This window comes from Chrysochloris asiatica, unplaced genomic scaffold (genome assembly GCF_000296735.1).
Source record: "Chrysochloris asiatica unplaced genomic scaffold, ChrAsi1.0 scaffold00099, whole genome shotgun sequence".
NCBI classification, from domain to species: Eukaryota; Metazoa; Chordata; class Mammalia; order Afrosoricida; family Chrysochloridae; genus Chrysochloris; species Chrysochloris asiatica.
The window spans coordinates 1,035,285-1,060,501 of NW_006408617.1; the positions used below are offsets into that span (position 1 = coordinate 1,035,285).

Below are 25,217 nucleotides of genomic sequence, written 5' to 3' on the forward strand. Positions count from 1 at the left end.
GGGGGTTTCAGACGGCCTTTACTGTTCTCTGTGGTATTTTTGAGAGGGTGAGGGCAAATAACTTTGGTGTAAAATAGAAAGGGCAGGTGAACTTTGCTTTTCTTAAACCATCTGTTACACAGTGGTACTGCAGTATATAACTGTGGGTAGCAAAGTTGCGTGTTAGCAATTCTTGCTGCCCAGATTCAGCAGAGCCAGGCAATTTTCACCAACTAATCAACATGCTTGATGGCACTTAACAACAACAACAACAGACAATATGCAGATGAAAACATTTTAAAAAGTATATTAAATAGTACTATTTCAATGCAATTCCTAAATGGTAACTAGGCATTTCTTCACAGGAACCCCAAATTATCACCAGCCTTTGGGTCATTATTTCAATCAAAGTTGTTGCCAATATCTACTGCTGCCCATGGTGGATTGACTTTTAAGATTGTTTGTACCTTAAAGATGTTATCAGTAAGGTTGGTTAATTGACCATAATGCAATTTTGTAAGTTTTGTTATAATATTTCTGATGAGGTTTAATGTCATAAGGACCATTTTTATCTGAGTTCATAATTGAAAGATCTCATCATTTTATTTCACTGTGGTATATGAAAGAGTCCCTGGGTGGTGCAAAAGGGTAAGCACTCAGCTACTAACTTTGTGGGTAACAGTTTGAGTCCTCCAGAGGTGCTTGGAAGAAAGGCTTGGTTGAATTACTTCAAAAAGTCACAGCCACTGAAATCCCATGAAGAGCAATTCTACTCTAAGACATGAGAGTCAACATAAGTCTAAATCAACCTGAGTAACTGTTTGTTAGTTTATGGTGTATCATGACAATCTATAAGTGAAGTAGACCTGAATGCATAGATCTGGTATGGAGGAAACCATTTAAGTAAGTGTTGTTTTTGTTATGTGTTGTCCAATAGGTTCCAATTCATAGCAACCCCGTATAGAGTTTCCAAGGAGTGGCTGGTGAGTTCTTGTAGTTCAAACCAACTTTGCAGTCCAGCGCTTTATCCCACAGTGCCACACCAAGACTCCTAAACAAATGTAGTTGTTAAGTAATCTGAAATCCGTTCTGACTTATAGCAACTGTTTAGGATTTATGAGGCTTTGAATCTTTGCAGGAGCAGAAAGCCTCATCTTTCTCCTGCTGGGTGGTGGTGGGCTAGAACCACTGACTTTGTGGTTTGTAGTTCAGTGATTATTCAATGAGCCACTGCAATCCCAAATAAGTGTAGAAAATGGGAATAATAAAGGTTTCGATGGAGTAGAGTTTAAATCATAGATTTAGGTATTAGGTGAATATTAGTAGGTAGAGACTGCTCTGACTGATAAAGAGGAACCAGAAAACAAGTGAAGAAAAGTAAATCAGATTTTCACTAAAACGATTCTTAGAAATCACATGAGCTCCAAGAAACAAGAATTTCTACTAATTAATAAATCATTTTTATTTGATTTTCCACTTTTATTTGCTTTGTTTGTTAGAGTCCTACTATAACTCTAAATATTTTTAGCTTACTACTTTGGCTTTGAAGAAATTTTCGAAGATTTATGTTCTCCAAATTCTCATACTCTTCCATAGGCTTATATAACATAACTCTTTCTTCCTCAGGAATTAATCTAGTGTCTGCTTAACTAAAGAAACTGGACCATATACCAGAAGTACTTTCACGTTTTATCCTTTAGCCCTCAAAACCAATGTATTCATTCTTCTTTTCTTTCCAGCCTATCTTTCCAAAAATTTGTCTCTTTGAAAGAAAGACCTGGTCAACTACTTCCAAAAGATTACAGCCATTGGAAACCTTTCCATCTTGCTGAAAAATTTAATCATCTTTTGAGGCTCTTGTTCCAACTTCTTTCTATTAAGTGTCTCTAGGAATTAATTCCATTAATGACCCAGGCTTTAAAAAAACACAAACTATAAACATAAATTAGCCATCCTTTTCTAAAATAAAGTTGCTTTTGGATTACCTGCCTTTGAATTATGCTTTGTGCATTCTCACATATGTAACTTTAGTCCCGTCACTGTTTTTACCTGATATGGTCTCCTGTTCTGTGGCATCAAAAATCCTACCCATCATCTTAGTGCAATGCTTTTTGAAATAGCTTCCATATAGAATCTCTGTTCGTAATCAGAAAGGTTCCTATAATGATTGTTTATCATGCCAGAGTATATGAGTTTCGATGCTTCAAAAATATTTGAAACTGACTGGATTCATCAAACTGCAGATAGGTTAAGTGACTTGTCCAAGATTAGTGACAGATTAAGAACTAGTGCTTGGGTCTTCTGAATCCACTTTCTGAAAATTTCCTCCCCCTTTTTTTTTTTTTTTAGAAAAAATGCAGACATTACTAATGAGGGGTTGAATTTTCAGATAAGGAATAAAGACTTTTCTCCCATGCTAGTGTCTAATATTGTTATGATCTGGTTTCTGTCCTAATTGGTTTATTTCCCTCTATCCAAAAAAATTATGAACAATGGTTATTAAGGTCCTTTTCCATAGGCTCCTGTGTGTGATTTGAGGACACTGACTCTACCCAACATGGAAAAGGATGTTTGTTTCATGGTTGTGGTGTAACTAAAATTAATGTTGGTTAAACTTTGATGGTTTCACAAAACGACTTGGACTTGGAGAATTCCTTGACTGAGTTTTAGAGATGGCATCAGTCCTAATCTGAGGAAATGGTGATTGAGATAATTTTTACTATTCCTAAGCCTGAAATCAAACTCAAAATAATGTCTTCTTATCAGCTTGAGGACTAAGGTGAGCCTGACCCAAGCCATGGTATTTTCAATAACCATGTATGCATGCAAAAGCTGGACAGTGCATAAGGAAGACTGTAGAGGAATTGACACATTTGAGTTAAGAATTTGGAGGAGAATATTGAAAGTTCCATGGGCTGCCAAAAGAACCAATAGATCTGTTTTGGAAGAAGTGCAGCCAGAGTGCTCTTTGGAGGGCAGGATGGCCAAACTTCATCTCTTGTATTTTGGACATATTGTCAGGAGGGACCAGTCACTGGAGAAGGATATCATGTTTGGTAAGGTGGAGGGTCAGAGAAAAAGAGGAAGACCTCCCAACGAGATGGATTGGCCAAGTGGCAGCATCGATGGACTCAAGCGTGGCAACAGTAGTGAGGTTGGCCCAGGATTGGGCAGTGTTTCTTTCTGCTGTACATAGGGTCGCTATGGGTCAGTACCGACTCGATGGCACCTAACAACAACAACAACACCAATCACTAGTGTCATTTTTCTTGCTCCTTTCTTTCTGTACTAGGAGCCAGTTAGGACAACTGAAAGGGAGCGCTTAAGTATTCTGAGAAGGCTTTCAGTTCTGGAACATAGCTTTTCCCAAAAAGAAAAAGATGCAAGGAGACATGACTACACTTTTTAGGTCTTTTGAAGTTCTTTGTTGTTGTTGTTATGTGTGTGTGTGTGTGTGAGAGAGAGAGGGAGAGAGAGAGAGACCTATCAAATTATCAAATGTTTTGGGTCATGAAAATAATTTCAAGTTAATAAATAGTATAATTAGAAACCTTATACTTCATATTAAGATTCTAACGATACAAGTGATTTTCTGAAATGCTTCATGAGAAATTATACTTAAGGTTATGCATAAATAAAATAACATGGAATGCTGATGTCAAATACAAGAATTTGATGCATTTATATGTATCACAATATGCACTTATGTTTACCACAAAATTTAAATTACTTTAAACTGTTATTAAAGTACAATTCAGTTAATGATAAACTACGAACACAGAAGGATTTTAACAATGATTTTGGAGGTAAAAGAAAGTCACTTTTTTCTTTTTTTAACCTCGCAGGAGTCTGAGATACAGTGTTTTTCTCCAATCAACTTTGTTTTATATATTATGCTAAATATCATACATTTTCCATTTGTTGAATTTGAATTTCTTGCACATTGATTTTTTACTCACTTTTCAGTCACAAGATGAGAAATGTAGACACTGTGTACAAACAAGAAGTTCATGCAGAGGCAAGCTCTCAAAACCACATGCAAGACTCAATGGCACATGGTTTAGAGCTCACACACTCCAGGATCATGTAATACAGGCATGCAGATGAGAAAAAAGAAAAGAACCTATATCATGACAATAAAGGATGATGAAAGAGTGACATTTTCTTTATGACAGTTATCTAATGCAAACCGTATACCCATAACCTTTACCAGAGTGGGGGTAAGGGCAGAGAAACAAAATATTTATGGGAGTGGGAAACTGTATACAAATATTATTAGAGGACAAGCCATTGTTAAAGTACGAAGTTTCTATTCTGCTCTTGGCCTCTTTCACGTTATCTCCCCCACCTTCTTGCTTTGCGTTTCCTCCACTATATCATGCAAAAGAAAGATCAGATCTAACATTGGAAATCACTTAACAAGCTCTAAACCTAACAGATAACAAGGGTGTTCTTCACAATTTACACGAGAATTAAATTGGATATAAATACCTCCTGTTCTTACCGGTGGGTGTTGTGATTCCATGTATTAAGGTGTGAAGCAGACAGGAGAGAGATAAATCTTTCATAAGTACATTGTAAATAGGCAAGTGGTATATAAACCATATTAATAGGTAATAGAGTCAAACAATGAAAGGTAAATAATTGTCACAAAATACTCCTTTTATCACAAAAAGTTTACAAAACTAGAATTATATGGAGAGGGAAGGTACAATAAATGGTGGTTTTTCTACAGTTATTCAAATAATCTGGAAGTCTGGAACAACAAAATTGGGTGACGTGTTTTGATTTAAAAGTCTTCACATTGCTTCAGCTAACCCAGCATTTAGAGATTCCTGAATAATTTTTGAATGCTGATATCTTTGCTTAACAATAATAGTGATGGATGTCTATAAAAGTGGTCAATTGGTAGGTGCGCTTTCATGTAAGATTAAACGCTTTCTTAGTGAGGTCAACTATTAAATGAATTTTTTAACAGGAATTTTGGGATGATTAAAAACAAGTCATGGGGTTCAGTTATTTTACATGAAATATGCTAGTCAAATAACTTCAAATTGAAATGTTTTATAATGACATGTTTGTACTTAGATTCAGATAAAACACAACTATGATACACTGATCCACATGTAATGTGTTTCAAATTAGGCAATGTTTGCAAAGATTTCTGTACTTTGCATGCTAATTGTGAACACTCGCTTTTTTTTTTTTTTTTTTTGCTGGACTATTGCTAGTCTAACAAAAATATCAATTTAAATTTTAGAGGCTCCCTTATGCAAAAAAAAATGTATTGTGCTGTTGTTGTTTTTAAATGTGAGTGATTTATTTTCTGAAAAATTCTTACAAACAGGGCTCTTGTACAGTGGAGGAGTAGCCAGGTGGGAAATAATTATTTTTAAAGTTTTTATCTCTATGATATGTCATGGAATTAGGATCTGTTAGATAGCTTATCTTTAGCAATCAAGTCTCTATAGCCAAACAACATGGTCAAAAGAATGTGAAAATTTTCCTAAATGGTGAAAAGACCGTCTTTGGACCAGAATAATGTCATTAATTTTGTTGATTTTTGAATGCAATAGAGGAGATACGGGTTATGACAAGTGATTTTTGATGCTAAATTTACTTAAAAGGTGTGAAGGAATCCATATTTCCCCCTTGAAAGAAAGATGCATTAAACCAGATACAATAAAAGGGTAAGGAACATATAGGTAATTGTTCACAATATAGAGAAATCATTCTTAAAAGAAGCATGAAACTTCCTATTATGAAATGATTATGATATACTTAAACTCCCTAGTCTCACCCAGAAATTCTCAAGATGCCTTATGTTCAAAGATTATTAATCTTGATTCTCATTAATAATAATAATCATGGTTTGGGGCATTGTAGTTGTTACTGTTTATTTGCTGAATCTTAATCATATGGGTCCAACTGATCTTTTGGGTGCTGGCAACTAACTAAGCCATGTGATGAAATCTCAAGTTCCAGGTCAGGCAATACTCTCTAACCAGAAACAGGAATCCTACCATACATAGTTATAGCAGTTTGCATCATGTTATAATGCCTTTGCCACACAATATAACTAGATATAGCACCATGCAATGCCATGAATTGAGAATGAGAGACTATCTCCAGGGGAGAAAATAAACACCGAAGAGAGGAAAACAAAAGCAAGGGGTTCAAAGCTGGTGAGACTGGCTTTTCCATTTTGGTTATAATTATAATGCCTGTGGCACATGAATTTTGGAAAACAGGAGTACATACCATGTTCATGTCGATGCCATTTGTGTATGTCCATGCATGCTGGAAATATTCTTCAAGCCGTTGTCTCAGAGGGTTGGGAATTTGGTGAAAGCGAATGAATTCTTTTACTCGCAGCATCTGCATATGGTATCTGGCTGTTCCAGAATATAGTCTTTGGATAATTGCAGATACATTCCCAAAGATGCTTGCATACATTAGTGCTGGAATGGATAAAAAACAAAGCTATGGAGGAACACTGCACTTGGGCGTATTGTATCTTGCTAGAAGCTCAAGGATGTACATTTTGATGGTGCCAATTTACTTGCAATTATTTATCATTTGCCCATGGCAGAGGAAAAGATCAGCTAATAATACTCTTGTAAGTATAATAATTTTAAGATAAATATGGAAACAAATTTAGTCCAAATTTACCATGAATACTAACTTAAAATTAAAGCTTGCATCGTTAATAATATCAAAGGCCAATTTTTGTAGTAGAGTGAAGATATCAATTTTAACAGTGCCTCTCAGTCTCAAATCTAAACTCGCAATAATAAAATCAATTATAATCTTAATATCTTGAATACTTTGGATTTACTTAGAAATTTTAAATTGTTTTAAATAACTCAGTTTTCTTTCAATGTTTATTTGTGTGTGATTTGTAATCAATTGAAATTATTTTTACAGTATTTCTGCAGGAGATACTATATCTATCTCCTGCTTAGAATATGAATATAGTTTTTTTTTTTTTTGTAGGGAAAAATTAAATAAATTTTTGTTCTTTTATCATCAATAGGGGAAATTGCCGCCATTCTTTGCCACATTGTTGTTGTTGTTGTTGTTAAGTGCCTTCGAGTCGGTTCCGACCCATAGCGACCCTGTACAGGGTTTCCGAGGGTGTGAATCTTTACGGGAGTAGAAAGCCTCATCTTTCTCCCGCGGAGCGGCTGGTAGTTTCCAACCACTGACCTTAAGGTTCGCAGCCCGATTCGTAACCACTACGCTACCACTGGCACATCCTTGCTAGGGCTTTCTGGGTTAAATTTTTATGATTCAAATTAACCTCTTGAAGCATCTTCCCTTTTGTTTTTTATATTTGTATTCATTTTCTAATAATTAAAAAATATTTTATTGTGAATTACATGACAGTTTACATGGGAGAACATTAGCTTTCCATTCATCCTATCGTATATGGTTTCATTGCCATGGTTACAACTCCCTCCATGAATCATCAACCAACCAAAGGGTATATAAACCCTACAAGCCTCCCCTCTGGTCCTCAGCACACAGCCCCTTTCCCTCTCTGGGTCTAGAGTCCCCAGCTGTTTCCTATCTCCATGTCATCGTCTCTGCCTCTAATAATTTTTCTAAAAGGAAATGTTATATATTGTTCAAGAAAGTCACATTATGATACATGGCCTGCATATTGGTCTTGGGATGTCTGTGAGAACCTTAGAGAGGAGATATATATTTAAGCCACTGGAACAGTAATAAACCAATCAGGTGGGGGAAATACAGCTACCACAGTTTGATACCCCCAAAATGATTTTTTGTTTCAAACACATTTTAGAAACCATTATCTCTATATACCACTTAATCATTTTGAAAGGTTTTGTCTAGATTCAGGCCAAGTGTTTTAAAATAATATCTTCCAGGGCATTGCTTTCTTTTCCATCTTATTTCAGTCTCTGGGTTAGCATGATTTTTGTTTATTATGCGTTACTGATAGCGTAGTGGTTACGAATCGGGCTGCGAACCACAAGGTCAGCAGTTCGAAACTACCAGCCGTTCCGCGGGAGAAAGATGAGGCTTTCTGCTCCGGTAAAGATTTACAGCCTCGGAAACCCTGTACAAGGTCGCTATGAGTCGGAACCAACTCCACGGCACACAACAACAAATGTTGTTGTAGCTGTTAAGTGCCATTGAGTTGATTCTGACTCATAGAGACCCTGTACAGGATTCCAAGTAGTTGGTAGATTGAACTGCCAACTTGTGGTTCACATTCTATTGCTGATCCTACAGCGTCAACACCAGGGCTCATAATTCATGTGGTACCACAAATAAGAGAATGTCCTAAGGAAATAAAAGCCCGTGATTTTCTTCTGTTTGTTAATGTTGTTAAATGCCATGGAGTCAATTCCGACTCTTAGCGACCCTGTATAAGGGTTTCCGAGGAGCAGCTAGTGAGCTTGAACTGGCGACCTTGCGGTACAAAGCGAGCTTGCAGTTAATTAAGGAGTTGAAAGGTAGGGAGATCTTTTGATGTCGTAAGTGCCATCGAGTCAGTTCTGACTCACAGCGACCCTGTACAGGGTTTCTAAGTAGCAGCTGTATTTGAACCGACCTTGTGATTCAAACCAACCTCCAGGTCAGCGCAAAAATTGGAGTATGAAAGAGAGTATCAGCCAGGTAGATAAACAATTTAGGTTGTGTCTTACACAGGAAGAAGGGGTGAACCTAATTTGAGTAAATGAATGGTTAATTAAGAAGGAAATTAGCAATACTTGCCTGAAACTGATTCCTGTGATTCTAGGAGATTTGTGTGAGAAAATAATTTACTCTTCCTAAGTATAGTGTTGGAATTTTTTTTGTTTTTTGTTTTTGGTACTGCTAGGTCTCCAAAGGCCTCAGGAAATAGTTTAGTTAGTACAGATAAAATTCACATTACTTAATCATAGAACATATAATCAATACTAGGTTTGTTTTCGTTTTTTATTTCCTTACCTAAATCATGTAATTACATGAGGGACAAAGGCCGTGGGTGGGAGGGGTGGGGGAGTGGGGGGGTGAGGATCTTATTTAGTTCTAATAAATACTATGACTTGTTTCCATATAGCCCTCAAAATGAAACGTTTGTTTGGGTTGCAAGCAATTATTTCTTACCCATTGACAAGATGGCAAAATCTACATTATATAGGTTGTTGTTGTTGTCAGGTGCCATCAAGTCAGAACCGACTCATAGCGACCCCATGCACAGCAGAACGAAACAATGTCCGATCCTGGGCCAACCTCACTACCGCTGCCACACCCGAGTCCATCAATGATGCCACCTGGCTGATCCATCTCATTGGGGGTCTTCCTCTCTTTCTCTGACCCTCCACCCTACCCAGCATGACATCCTTCTCCAGCGACTGTTTCCTCCGGACAATATGTCCAAAGTAGGAGAGACGAAGTTTAGCCATCCTGGCCTCCAAGGAGCACTCTGGCTGCACCTCCTCCAAAACAGATTTATTGGTTCTTTTGGCAGTCCATGGCATTTTCAGTACTCTCCTCCAACACCACAACTCAAAGGCATCAATTCTTCTACGATCCTCCTTATTCACTGTCCAGCTTTCGCATCCATATGAGGCTATTGAAAACACAATGGCCTGGGTCAGGCCATTGTGTATATAGGTACATGGTTATATATATAAATGACCAATTATTTATTTTAGGAAATTCTATGATGGTGTCTTTTAAAACTATATCCAAGCCATCCATTTGTTTTCTATTTTTTTAAGGAAGTAAATGGAGCTAAAGACTTCATGAGAGAGAGAAGCAAAGAATGATTATATTCTGTGTACATTATTTAAAGTCCATCAAATGGCATAAAATGCCATTTAAAGGCCAGTTGGAAAACTATATATAGGTATTTCTTTTCTCAGCTCAATGTTTTATTTTTCTTTTCTTAATTTGTTATTATTATGTGCCATCAAGTCAGTACCAACTCATAGTGACCCTGTATTGAGTTTCTGAAGAGCAACTGGTGAGTTTGAACTGCTGACCCTGTGGTTCAAACTGAGCTTGCGGTCTAGGGAGCTTTTATTTCATAAAAAATTCATTCAGTACTATAGAAATAAAACAGCTATATTTCACAACCTTTTTCAGCACCTCATATACATTTTGTATTTCTGTTACAAAAATTTTATAAATATTGTAACTTAAAGATAATTTTTATAAAGGTATAATTTACACAAAATAAAACATACCCATTTAAATGTATAGCTCCTTTAGGCCTGACAAATGTATGCACACATATAAACACAATCAATATATAGAATATCTCCATCACCTCCCTTTTTATAGTAAAAAAAAAAAAACTTTAATTTACTGTATGTAGAAGCACATTCCTCCGCAGATTTGTTTTGATATTTGGTTATCAATTTCTTAGATCTTTCCAACAGCTTATTGCATATTATAAAATGTGTTCTTAAATGAGTAGGTAAAGAAAGACCCTGGAATCTTTGTAGAAGACTTGATTGTTGGGCCTGAAGATTTTGAATTGCTGATACTTCATACTGGAAAAAAATACTGGTGCTTGGAATAAGAGGGCCCTCACTCACCTCTACGAAGTCAACAAATTTGTGCAGCTTGACTGTTCTCTCAGGGTTCTGTGATGACTTCTCTTCTATAAAATCTATTTTGTACTTGTGCTGAAATAATTCTAATGCCACTTTTGCATTAACTTCCAAAGTTTCAAAAGGAAGATCTTTATAAATTAAAGCATGAGCATCTTTTGGGAAGGAATGCAGATTCTCATTTGTTGGCATCCATGCATTGAGTCTCTTGTCCAAAACTGCATCATAGCAGAAAGCTCCAGCAATTACAGGAATTTCTGGAGCTTTGACCAAACTGACCACTACTCATCTTTGAATGCCTGCTCTATTACACAGCCCATCAGCACGGCACAAGAATGCCAATAAACCTTATTCACTTCTCTTGGATCTAGGTCTTTGAAAGTAAGGACTTTAATTTCATAAGACTTGGTCAAAGATCTGTACATGTCCCAAGGCTGTCCGTCAACAAGAGACAAAATGGACTTTCTGCAGTACTACTCACTTAAATGCATAGCACAACTATAAGGAATCAAAATGTCCTTATTCATCACGAAGACAGTGCCAGGGTCCACTTTCCCAGTAAGTTTAACTTCAGTCTTCTCAGTTTGAGGAGCTAATGATAGCTGCCTGTTTTTCTTTTTATTAAAGAGTTCATTTCGCATTTCTGTCAATTCAGTCAGTGACAGCTGAGAAACTGGTAATGTTGCTCTAAATCTCCAGCTGGCCGCTAACCGGAGTGATCCAACAGAGCCGCAGACTCGGGGCCTCCAAGGTTACCGCCTCCATCACTGCAGTTCCTCATGTTCTTTTGCTATCTCTCCTACTCGTCTCTTTTTAGTCATTACAGATTTATTTTCACTTTCTAAGACTTTTGAAGTCATAAAGCATGTACTAGGGAGCACTGTGACTCTGTAGGATAAGCACTGGACTACTAACACAAGTTTAGCATTTTGAGCCCACCAACAACCCCGTGGGAGAAAGATGAGCTTTTCTGCTCCAGCAGGTATTTATAGTCTCAGAAACTCCATACAGGGTTGCTTTGAGCTGGAGCTGACTTAATGGAACTTAACAACAAAGTATGTATTTAGTTGTATCTGACTTATTTTGCTAACCTAATGTTTTTGAAATTCATCCTGTTGTGTAGATCAGTAATTTGCCTTTTATTTCTAACTGAACTCAATTTGAAATAGAAATATAATCAATCATTGGTAATAAATTAAAGATATTTTTGATAGCAGTGAAAGAGAGCTGCAAGGTTCAATTCATCAATTTGCAAGCGCCTATCATTCTAGTTTTATGCCTATGGTTTCCTGAGAGCCTAAAAGACAATTGGTGTCTTTGCTTCACAGAGAAAATAAAGTTTGATAGAATTACAGTGCCCATGTATGTCAATCCATTGTCTCTATAATTCTCTATCATTTTTTCTTTGCCTAATTTTAAATATTTCTAGAGATAGCAATTCTGTATTATTTTAGTCTAATAATTAACAAAAGAGAAATCTACTTACAGCCAATCAACATGACACAAATTGAAAAGATTTTCTCCGAATTGGTGTTAGGAGACACATTCCCAAATCCTACGCTGGTTAAACTGCTGAATGTAAAATACAGTGCTGTGACATATTTGTCTTTTATGGATGGTCCAGAACTCGAGTCACTGTCATTGTAACATTTCCCGATTTGTAGTCCTAGGGAATCCAACCATCCAATTTTGTTAGTCAGGTATGGTCTTTCCACATTGCCAATCGCATACCAAATGCAAGCCAGCCAGTGGGCAATCAGGGCAAATATGCACATTAAGAGCATTAGGACTGCAGCGCCATATTCCGAATACCGATCAAGTTTCCTGGCCACTCGTACAAGACGGAGGAGTCTAGCTGTCTTCAAAAGACCAATTAATGTTGTTGTCTGTGAAAACAAATGTGCACTATTAGAGATAGTTAATAAACAATTCAAGACATGCTCCCGTGAAAGAAAGTAGGCAGTAACAGGTTGAAACAATATGATAGCATTTAAGATAACTATATATTTAAATTAAGTATTAGTTTTATTTCTTTTTAGAGTTTCACTCCCATTTTGGAAAATACTTTTAAAGTGTGTAGCACAAAATTTAAGATCTTGACATGTAAGACTCATAGGACAGAATCTTATTTTCTTTTATGCTCTTATCAAATAACTTGCACATCATTTATTGTTAAATGATGTCAAGTTGGTTCCAACTCATAGTGACCCTGTATGGGGTTTCTGAGGAGCAGCTGGTGGATTTGGACTGCTGACCTCGTGATTCACATGTATTGCTGATCCTACAGTATCACACAGTGATGGTTATTTCTTTCCAGTTAATTCAGACTCTTGTTGACTCTACCTGTGCAGAGTAGAACTCTTCTATAAGCGTTTTGAAGGCTATGACCTTTTGGAAGCACATTGCCAGGACTATCTTTGAAGGTGTTTCTGGGTGGGAAAGAGCCACCAACCTCTTTTGGCTAGCAGTGAAGCGTTTAACTTTTTCACCACCCAATCACTTTCTTGTACATCATAAGTACTGAATAAATTATTCAATCACCCAAGAAATATTCCTGTGGGTTATTGTGTACCTGTGAAGGGCCACATGTTGGAATTACAGTGTTGAACAAAAAGACAATGTTGTTTTTCTAATAGAACGATTCAACAGAGTTGAGAAAAAAAACTTCTCCAATGAAGAGAAACAGGTTCTTTCTCTAGTGGGGGACACAGATGTTTTAAAAATAAATAAACAAGAAGATAATTTTAGATAGTAAAAAGTATAATGATGATATTAAAGCAGAGTAAGATGATATGGGGTGCTTGGGCTATTATTTGGAGATGAGAATCACTTTAGAAAAGGAAGTTAAAGGAAGGTCTGACTGAAGAGCAGACATTTGAGTTGAAAGAGGCTTGCATAAAGACAAGACGCTAGGCAAGCAGATAACTATGGAAACATTTATTCGTAGACTATCTGCATGCATTAGGTCTATATTTAAATGCAATTTTTCCTTTGTAAATATGTTAAATTGATAAATTGTTTCTTGATATCTCAATGATTTATAATTGTATTTTAGCTTTTGATTGTGACATGTATAACTAATTACATGATTATTACTGACCAGGTATCTAATGATAGGACACTTGCATATAATAACAGGATACTTCAATGGCTGTTAGGACTTGAAATCTGATAAGTACAAATTACAAGTTCATTTTTTATGTTTCCTAAATAATGTCAACTATAAGTACTACATAATTCAAAGGACATATAATTATTCCATAGTTACATGGTATTTACCAATCAATTATTGAGTCATTTTATCTGCTCAATGTTTGTGTTTATTTCACAAAGAACATCCAAACGCATTAAGAACACTTGTATCACCCATATTGATTAATACTAAATTAATACTGACTTGATGAAAAAAGAGCACAGAGTAGCAGAAAAACCTTTTAATTAAAATGCTATAATGCTCCATGTTTTGTTTTGTTTTTCCCTCCCTGTGCCACAGTCGTCATAGGGGTAGTGGGAATTCTTCCCACTGAATATTGGAAACCCTCTGGAGGTGGGAGGAGTTTGGGTAGTTGGATTACAAGCTGGGTGGCTAACTACAAGCTCTGTAGTTTGAATCTACCAGTGATTCCACAGGAGAAAGACGAGGCTTTCTGCTCCTGTAAGATTTGTAGCCTTGGTAACCCTATGTTGTTGTTGTGTGCCATGGAGTCGGTTCTGACTCATAGTGACCGTGTACAGGGTTTCCGAGGCTGTAAATCTTTATGGGAGCAGAAAGCCTCATCTTTCTCCCACGGAACATCTGGTAGTTTTGAACTGATGACCCTGAGGTTAGCAGCCCGATTCATAACCACTACGCTACCTGATACATGGTCATTATGAGTCAAAACCGACTCTACAACATACCACCTCCACCACTACCATCAACACCATGATAACTGGACTCTTTTGCTTCTTTTGGGATGTACAGAGAAGTGAGTTTCCAGTGCTGAGTTATTATCATGATAATAATGAAAATGATGTCTTTTGTTTTTGGTTTTTGTCTCTCAAAGAATATGTCTTCTTAAGAAATGAAAGGAAGGTTTAAGCTAGTGTTGGGTGGTGTCCTGGGAGAAAAGTGAACTTTCTTCTATGGTAATCATGAATTATTTTTCTTTAGCAGTTAGGTGGTGGGAGTTTTGTACAAAGCTTGCACTTGAATTCTACTTCTATGCTGCTGTAGGATCTTAAACAAGTTAGTTCATCTTTAAGCTTCAGTTTCATCATCTGTAAAAAGGGAATTATAATGCCTTCCTTACACGTTCTACATAATACTCAAACTTCATTTTTTTGTTTTAATATCCTATACATTTTTGTTCTATCAGGAAGCAGGGGTTGTATATTTGATGTGGATTAATAGATTTCCCACATTTCACAAACGTATGATTTAGATCTCTGGAATCTCTGTTAGAGGCCTTTTAACAATGTCCTTGCAGCCCCATTAGAATGTGGCAGGGACTTTGAAACACAAGAATCTAGATACACTAACTGCTTAATCTAGATATACTAACTGCTCAGACTCTGATAAGTAGAATCATCCTGGTTTAGTATTTTACTACTTTTATGCTTCAAAAGAGTCTTGGTGTGATGCTGCAGGAAAATGCACTGGACTGTAAGGTAGGTTTGAACTGCAGGGTTGGCAGTTCAAGCTCTCCAGCTGCTCCTTGGAAACCCTATCCAGAGTTGCTAGGATTTGCAACTGACTTGGAGGGACTTAACAAAACAACAACATGCTTCAAAGGAGTCATGGTGCGGTGCTATAGGATAAGCACTGGACTCCTAGCCACAAGGTCAATGGTACAAACCCACCAGCCGCTTCTTGGAAGCAGGAAAGGGCATATTACTACTTTCAAGGAAAAAGAACAAAGAGTGGAGTACATTCTTTTGACCCCCAAATCCCTGTATTGAATCTCTTTGATCCAGGACTAGAGCTGTGTGTGACACGAGGGAGGTATCAGAGGAGCAGCAGCAGCAGAACCAAGAACCAGAGCATGAGACAGAGGGGTGGCCTTCCTGGTCCACAGAGCAAGTAAAGCTGAGTGCCTTTGGGCAAGAGTGGGATGCCTCTAGGGCTTAATTGGGGAGTTGGGTTTGCCAACCCACAAAGCTAGAGTGGAATGTCCTCTGGGCATTTTCAGCAGCCCTTTAAGAACTTTGTAAGGAGCCCTGGCAGCATAGCGGTTATGAGTTGAGTTGTTACCCTCAAAGTCAACAGTTCGAGTCTATGGGAGAAAGATGAGGCTTTCTGCTCCCATAAAGATTTACAGCCTCAAAAATCCTATCCACGGTTACTATGGGATGGAACCTTAATCTGTCAATTTCTCTAATAAACTCTACAATCTTGAGTATCACCTCTGAGTTCTTTGACCATTGCAATGAAATATTGAGCCCAGATAAGAAATAGTGAGTGCCATGGGAGGGCCAGCTGATGTCAGAATTAGTAAAAAAGGAAAGAGAGTGAAGGTATGTGTGACTTCCCTCTCATAAGAATGCCTGATGCTGGTGGTGTTTCTCTTCCTCCCATGCCTGAAGTCAGAGGAAGTCAGACACTGCTGTGCAGCATGCCACACCCCTTTCTACCCTCCTTCCAAAGATATATCTGATGCTTACTGTAGGATTATAGAAACATGAAGACTGCTAAACAGATAAATAATTATTACATGTGTTGTTAGGTGCTGTCAAGTTGGTTCCAACTCATAGCGACCCTGTACATGATTTCTGAGGAGTGGCTGGTGGGTTTGAACCACCTACCTCACAATTAGCAGTCCATTGCTTATCCTATAGTGTTACACCAAGACTCTAGTATATATATATAACATATTATTAAGTTAACTTTTCTGGGACAAAAAAGTTTAAGAAATACAGTATAAGATGAATTCTCAACCAAACTGCCATTCTTTTTGCAAAATAACTGCAGAGAAAGAATTATTAAAGCAATTATTTTCTCTTTCAGCAACATCATAAGGATGCATGATTATTGACTTCCACTGCCAAAAGCATTTTTTTGTGAGACTATAACTTGTGTACAAATGTGGCTACTTATGCTAGCTTGACAAGGTAACAAATAGCTTGACTTTATTTCTATTGTTATTGGGTGGCTGTTCACACACCTAAGTATTCTTTGTTAGCCACAGTTGTATACTATGCATTTTGTAAATGGCATTTCGCATTGAGATAGCACTTTTATTCTTCAGGGGCTTTAAATATCTATTAAAATGTAGGGTTTCCAATGTACAGAATAGAGAGTAGGGATTGTACCAGAGTCTTAGAGAGAGTAGATGAAAGAATTATCAATTTTCTCTTGCTGATTTGGTGGGAACTATGCGTTTTCATTGCTTAATTAAGCGAACCTGCAAAGTGAAAAGCAAATTAAACAACTACCTTATAATTTAATTGTGTTAACACATTAGAATGTGTCTGAGTAAAATTACTTTTAGAATGCATGGTATATCCCAGCATTTCTATTTCCACGTAATTGTATGTGATATCTAGATATTAAGAAACACTGTTGGTACTGGGGGTTAGGCCTTGAGCTGCTAACTGTAAGTAAGATTGCTGGCCCAAACCTACCTGCAGCTCTGCAACAGAAAGATAATGCTGTCTGCTCTCATAAAGATTTAGTCTCTGAAGCCTGTAAAAATAGTCTCAATGAGTCAGAATCAACTTGATAGCAGAGGGTTTGGCTTTGTTATTCTAGCTTTTGTTATTGTTGATAAGTGCTGTCACATTTCGACCCTGTACAGGATTTCCGAGGAGCTACTGGTGAGCTTGAAATTCCGACCTTGCACTTCAAACCAACCTTATGGTGGAGTGCTTATTCTACAATGCCACACCTGGACTTCTTTCTAGCTATAATATTGTTGTTGTGTGCTGTTGAGTTGGTTCTGACCCATAGCGACTTTCTTAAAGGGTTTCTAAGGAGCAGTTAGTTAGCTTGAACCTCTGACATTGTGGTTCAAACCGACTATGAAAATATTTGGAAATTTCAGTTTTTGAAATTGTCTATAAACACACCTAAGGAGCTCTGGTAGCATAGTGGTTACGAATCAGGCTGTGAACCTTAAGGTCAGCGGTTCGAAACTACCAGTCGCTCCGCGGGAGAAAGATGAGGCTTTCTACTCCCGTAAGGATTTACACCCTCGGAAACCCTGTACAGGGTCGCTATGGGTCGGAACCGACTCGACGGCACTTAACAACAACAACATAAACACACCTATCCATAAACTCATTCAGAACACTATTTAAAGTAGCTTAGTAGAGATGAAGGATTATCTCTTAAATGTTATAATTTTTTGAAAAAAATATGTGCTTATTATTACTTTTTGTAGCGACTTAAAGAAGCACAAAAGTTCTTTAAGTGGTAAAGTAAGGAGTCCTGGGGTAGCACCACAGGATAAACACCTGACCTCACGGTCCGCTTGAACTGCAAGACTGGCAGTTCAAATTCACCAGCTACTAACTGGAAACACTATATAGGGTTGCTATGAGTTGGAACTGACTCGACAGAACTTAGCAAAAACAATGACATGATTACTATTATGAAAATAAAAATGGAAATAAAAAAAGAATTGAGACATTTTTCAGTAACTGAGGCAATTTATTTTGCCTTGTAGTTCTACCCATAAGCTATAGCTAAATTTCAAACTATAGATTCATTTACATAATGTTGTGTAACAAGCCAAGTCCCTGTTTTATCAGTACTGATGCTGTCTTGGAATTTAATTACTATCTTGTAATTGAATCATATTTTAAACTTTTTTTTTTCAGGATGTTAAAGGAATAGAAGTCTACTTATTGAAGATTTTTTTTTTATTTTAATGGATTTCATAAGAATGACATGTTATGTAAAATGACTTTTCCTCTGGAAATTCAGTTATACCAAATTTCTGTGTGGCTGATGAATATTATTCAATTCCAATAAAAAAAGTTATATTGGATGCTAAAATTCAAAGATACCATCTTATATTGAAGTAGAAGTCATCTTACTTTATTAATGATAACTTTCTTAATGAAATCTTATTTAAAGTTTATATAGTATAAACATTTATAGTTTATTATATGCATTCAGGAGTCTTAGTGTGGCAGTGTGGGCTAACACATCAGACTGCAAAGACATTTGAATTGCAAGGTCAGTGGTTCAAGCTCACTAGCTGCTCCTTGGGAACCCTATACAGGGTTGCTATGGGTCATAATTGACAGCACTTAACAACAACAAAATATGCATTCAAGCCTTAATTTGTGGTATTGAAGGATTCTAGGAGCAAAATGGAATCTTCACGTGGCAGTGTGGGTTAATGTGCTGGATTGCAAAGTTGGTTTGAACATCAAGGTCAGTGGTTCAAGCTCACCAGTCACTCCTTGAAAACCCTATACATGGTCGCTAAGGGTCAGAACCAACTTGATGGCACTTAACAACACGGGTAAAATATTAAATGATACAGAAAACACCAAAAGAAGATGGAAGGAATACGCAGAGTCTCTGTGCAGATAATATACTCTTGCTTGCTGAAAAAAATACTTACTGATGAAGATCAAAGACCATAGCCTTCAGTATGGGTTGCATCTCAATGTAAAGAAACCAAAAATCCTCATCACTAGATCAATAAACAACATCCATATAAATGGAGAAAAGATTGAAGTTGTCAAAGACTTCATTTTGCTCAGATTAAACATCAACACTCATGGGCGCAGCAGTCAAGAAATCAAAGGATATATTGCCTTTGGCAAATCTGCTGCACAAGACCTCTTTAAGAGCAAAGTTCAAGAGCAAAGATGTCAGCTTGAGGTCTAAAGTGTGCCAGACCCAAGACATGGTATTTTCAGTAATCTCATATGCATGCAAAAATTGGACAGTGAATAAGGAAGACCATAGAAGAATTGATGCTTTTGAATTGTTGTGTTTTAGGACCATGGACCACCAAAAGAACAAACAGATCTGTGTTGGAAGAAGTACAACCAGAGTGCTCCTTGGAAGTCAGGATGGGCAGACTTTTTCTCTCATACTTCGGACATATTATCAGGATGGTAAAGTGGCAGGTCAGAGAAAAAGAGAAAGACCCCAGAGAGATGGGTTGTCACAGTGGTAGTACCAATGGGTTCAGGTGTAGCAATGATTGTGAGGTTGGTGCAGTGCCGGGCAGTGTTTTGTTCTGTTGTGCATAAGGTTACCCTGAGTCAATACCAACTCTATGGAACCTAACAACAACAGACCCAGACTTAAGACAACTATGTGGTATCTTTCTCAGTATAGAGTAAGTAGAATTATTTTTGAAGACCTAATATTAGAATCACTGCCAGAGTGGATTCCAGTTTATAGTGACACTTTATAGAGTTCCGGATACTGTAAATCTTTACAAAAGCGACAGATTCATCTCTTTCTCTTGCAGAGCAGCGGATGGGTTTGAATTGCGATATTGCAGTTAGTATTCCAGTGCTTCTCCTACAGAATTACCAGGATTCCTTGAAACAGAATAGGTAATTAAAAAAAAATCAATATCAGACTACTCTCTACAATAAAAACAAAAATTAACTTTTTCTCTGTTTGAGTATAACTAAGGCATTAGGATTAGAGGAAGACATAATAACAACCTACCATATTCAGAGTACACGACCTTGTTCGCTGAAAGGAAAGAGGACTTCAAGCACTTACTAGTGAAGATCAAAAGATACAACCTTCAATATGGATTACACTCACCATAAAGTAAAAAAAAAAATCCCAAAAACGGAACAAGAAAAAACCTCAAGAAAAAAGGAAAAAAAAATGAAGCTATCAAAGATTTAATATTGCTTGAATCTACAATAGACACCGATAGAACCAGGAGTCAGAAGAATCAAACAAAGTATTTCATTGGGCAAATATGTTGCTGAAAACCTCTTTAAAGTGTTAAAAAGTAAAGATATCCCTTTGAATATAAAGTATACCTAAACCAAGCCATGGAGTCTTGGTGTGGCAATGCAGGATAATGTCCTGGGTCACAAGGTCAGTTTGAACCAGAAGATGGGCAGTTCAAACCCACCAGCCACTTCTCAGAAACTCTACAAAGGGTCGCTAGGGGTCAGAAAAAACTTAATAGCACTTAACAACAACAAGAACCCAAGCCATGATATTTTCAATCACCTCATATGTATGTGAAATCAAGACATTGAATAAGGAAGACAGAAGAAGAATTGATGCCTTTGAATGATGGTGTTGGAGAAGAATATGAAGTATACCATGGACTACCAGAAGAACAAGCAAGTCTATTTTGGAAGACGTACCGCCAAAATGCTCCTTAGAAGCAAGACTAGCAATACTTCATCTCATATACTTTGGACACATCATCAGAAAGGAGTAGACTCTGGAGAAGGATATCAGCTTAGTAAATAGGAGGGTCTTTAAAAACAGAAAAAGACTCAATGAGATGGCTTGATGTAGTGACCTTTACAATGGGCTCAAACAGGAACAGCTATGAGGATGGTTAAGAACTGGGGAGTGTTTTGTTCTGCTTTACATTGGGTCACTATGATTTCGCATTGACTCAACAGTATTAATAGCAATCATTTTTAGTTTCATCTATAGGGTTGTCAGAACAAATTATCACTGATGCTTTCTATTTAATTCATCATTTGTCTGATTTTTAAGAAATATTTGGGTAAAATGGGGAAATGGGAATACTCAGTAGATAACACTCTGCATGATTTCATCCTTATGTTTTAGTTTAGGTTTCACTTCAATTTCCTCTTAGCTATGGTACTTGTCTTCTTCACTATTCAATGGATTATTTACACAATAAAATTCAATACCAATTGAAATGATTTTCTAGTATTTTATTCAGCTAATTCGTACTATTTATGTATTTCTAAGGACACATTCACTAATAGAATAAAAGAGCTATATTTTGAGTATGCAAAGAACCTTGGGGAAACACCTAGGTTTTCTTTATTTGTAGCAAACAACACAAATTCTTCCAAATGACTGTTAGAATGAAAGACATTTTATCAGATACTCATTCTGATATTTAAAAACTTTTAGAGTTCAGATTGTTCTGTTTTTATTTTCTCTAAGAAAATTCACTGCCACTCATCTGTAGATTTGTCATCCTGCAGTGGCTTGTGTGTTGCTGGAACCTATGCCACTGGCATTTTAAATACCATCAGTCTCATCCACAGTGGACAGGTTACAGTGGAACATCCAACTACTCCAGACTTGGAACAAGGAGAAGCAGAGTATTTCTGAATGATCAACTATGGAAAAGTTAGTGCATAGCAGTGGAACTTTGTCAGATATAGTGCCAGAAGATGAACCCTTCAGGTTGGAAGGCATTCAAAATATGACTGGGGAAGATTTGCCTCTTCAAAGTAGAATAGACCTTAATGACATGAATGGAGCAAAGCTTTCAGGAACTTCATTTGCTGATGGGGCACAAGTCAAATTAGTGCAAAACAACTGCAAACATCCATTAATAATTAGAATGTGGAATGTGCAAAGCATGAACCTTGGAAAATTAGAAGTTGTCAAAAATGGAATGGAACACATAAAGATCCATATCCTAGCCATTAATGAGCTGAAATGGGCTGGTATTAGAATTTTTGAATCCAGCCATCATCAAGTTTACTATGTTGGAATGACATACTGAAGAGGAATGGCATCATACTCATCATCCATAAGAACATTTTAAAATGAGTCTAGAAGTACAACGTGGTCTAATGATATGATATCCATATATCTACAGGGAAAATCAGTGAAAAGAGGAAGACACCCCACCCTAATGAAATGGATTGGCACAGTGGCAACAGCAATGACCTCAAGCTTAACACCAATTGTGAGAATGACACAGGACCAGGCAGTGTTTCATTCTATTGTGCATAATCGACTCAGTGGCACCTAAGAACAACAACAAGAAAGGCCAATAATACTACTACTATTATTCAAATTTTCACACCAACCAGGTAAGCCAATAATGATTAAAATGAAGAATTCTACCAGCTTCTTGAAACTGATCAGACATGCAATCAGATGTGTTAATAATTACTGGTGACTGGAAGGTGAAGGCTGGAAACAGAAATCAGCAGTTAGAAAATATAACCTTAGTGATAGAAATTATGCTGGAGATTCCATGATAGAATTTTGAATGACCAACCTCTTACTCACTGCCAATACCTTTTTCAAAACAACATAAAAGATGACTATACACATTGACCTCATGAGATGGCATACACAGGCATCAAACGGATTACATCTATGGGAAGAGATGATGGAAAAGTTCAAAATCATCAGCTAAAAAAAGGTTAGGGAAGACTGTGGAACAGCCCATCAATTGCTCATATGCAAGTTCAGGGTGAAGCTGAAGAAAACTGAAATAAATTCACAAGAGTCAAAATATGACCTTGAATATATCCCATCTGACTTTAGAGAACATTTCATGAACAGATTTCATGCATTAGACACTAATGACTGAAGACCAGAAGTGTTGTCAGATGGCATTAAGAACACTGTACAGGAAGAAAGCAAAAGATCATTAAAAAACAGGAAAGAAAGAAAAGACAAAATGGATGTCAGAAGAAACTCTGAAACTTGCCCTCTAGCATTTTTTGTTAAGTACCGTCCAGTTGGTTCCAACCCATAGCGACCCTGTATTAGGGTTTCCAAGGAACAGCTGGTGAGCTTGAACCACTGACCTTGCAGTTCAAACCTTTGCAACCCAGTATAGAAATGCTAAAATGAATGGAAGAAAATTTCAAAGGGAAACTCAAGAATTATAATGAAATGTGCAAAGACCTAGTGTTAGAAAATCAAAAGGGAAGAACATGCTTAACATTTCTCAAGCTGAAAGAACTAAAGAAAAAAATCAAGCCTTGACTTGAAATACTAAAGTACTTCATGGGCAAAGTAGTGAATGATGGAGAAAGCATCAAAATAAAATGGAAGTAATACACAGAGTCATTCGACCAAAAATAAATGGTTGATGTTCAACCATTTCAAGAGTTGGCATATGATGAAAAACTAATGGTACTGAAGGAAGAAATCCAAGTTACACTAAAGATACTTATGAAAAACAAGGATCCAGGAACTGAATACAAATTGAAATCTTTCAATAAACCGATGAAGCACTGGATGCGCTCACTCATCTATGCCAAGAAATTTTGAAGACAAGTAAATGGCCAGACAATTGGAACAGATCCATATTTGTGCCCATACCAAAGAAAAGTGACCCAAAGGAATGCAGAAATCATAGAATAATATCACTAATATTGCATGCAAGGAAAAAAATTTCTTAAGATAATTAAAAAAAAATTTGTAACAGTACATCATCAGAGAACTTCCAGAAATTCAAGCTGGATTCAGAAGAGGACCTGGAACTTAGGATATCACTACTGACATCAGACGTATCTTGGCTGAAAGCAGAAAACACAAGAAAAATGTTTATTTGTGATTCATTGACTATGCAAAGACTTTTGGCTGTTTGAATCCTAACAAGCTATAGATAACATTGCAAAGAATGGGTATCCAGAACACTAAATTGTTCTAATGAGGAACCTGTACCTAGATCAAGAGGCAAAAAATTGAAATAAATTCACAAGAGTCAGAACAAGGGAATATAGAATGTCTAAAATCAGGAAAACTGTACAGCAGGGTTTTATCTGTTCATGATTCTTATTTAATCTGTATGCTGAGCAAGTAATTCAAGAAACTACATTAGAGAAAAAAAAAAATGTGGCTTCAGGATTGGAGGAAGACACATTAACCTGCCATATGAAGATGATACAACCTTTCTTGCTGGATGAAAGCAGAGAATACCAGAAAGATGTTTACCTGTGCTTTATTGATTATGCAAAGGCTTTCCATTGTGTGATTCATGACAAGCTATGGACAGCATTGTGAAATATGAGTATCCGAGAAGCTGGGTTCTATGAAGAAAAATGTGGCATCAGGATTGGAGGAACACTCATTAACAACCTGCAATATGCAGATGATACAACCTTGCTTGCTGTAAATGAAAAGGACTTGGAACATTTACTGATGAAGATCAAAGAGCACAGCCTTCCATATGGATTACATCTCAATGTAAAGAAAACAAAAATCCTCACCACTGGACCAATAAACAACATTCTTTCAACAGAGAAAAGATTGAAGTTGTCAAGGACTTCATTCTTCTTGGATCAACATGGAAGCAGCAGTCAAGAAATCAAACGAAGTATCGATTAGGCAAATCTGCTGCACAAGGTCTTTTTAAAATATTGAAGAGCAAAGATGTCTCTTGAGGAGTAAGGTGTGCCTAACTCAAGCCATGGTATTTTCAATAACCTCATATGCATGCAAAAGCTGGACAGTGAATAAGGAAGACCACAGAAGAATTGACGCTTTTGCGTAATGGTGTTGGAGGAGAATATTGAAATTGCCATGGGCTGCCAAAAGAGCCAACAAATCTGTGTTGAAAGAAGTTTAGCCAGAGTGCTCCTTGGAGGCCAGAATGGCCAAACTTTGTCTCTCATACTTCGGACATATTGTCAGGAGGGACCAGTAGCTGGAGAAGGATATCATGTTTGGTAGGGTGGAGGGTCAGAGAAAAAGAGGAAGACCCCCAGCAAGATGGATTGGCAAAGTTGTAGCATCAATGGGCTCAAGCGTGGCAACAATTGTGAGGTTGG

The 25,217-nt window shown here is 37.0% G+C and overlaps 1 protein-coding gene and 1 pseudogene across 1 annotated transcript in view; both read right to left on the minus strand.

The window, feature by feature from the left end:
- Positions 1-25,217, minus strand: part of KCNH7 (potassium voltage-gated channel, subfamily H (eag-related), member 7) — a 649,673-nt gene that overhangs the window by 87,427 nt on the left and 537,029 nt on the right. Inside the window, exons 8-9 of the mRNA XM_006867030.1 lie at positions 12,043-12,442; positions 6,241-6,440 (exon numbers count right to left, since the gene is read on the minus strand). Of these exons, the coding sequence (XP_006867092.1) occupies positions 6,241-6,440; positions 12,043-12,442 (600 nt within the window). The remainder of the gene's footprint in view (positions 1-6,240; positions 6,441-12,042; positions 12,443-25,217) is intronic.
- Positions 10,209-11,321, minus strand: LOC102812418 (annotated as a pseudogene).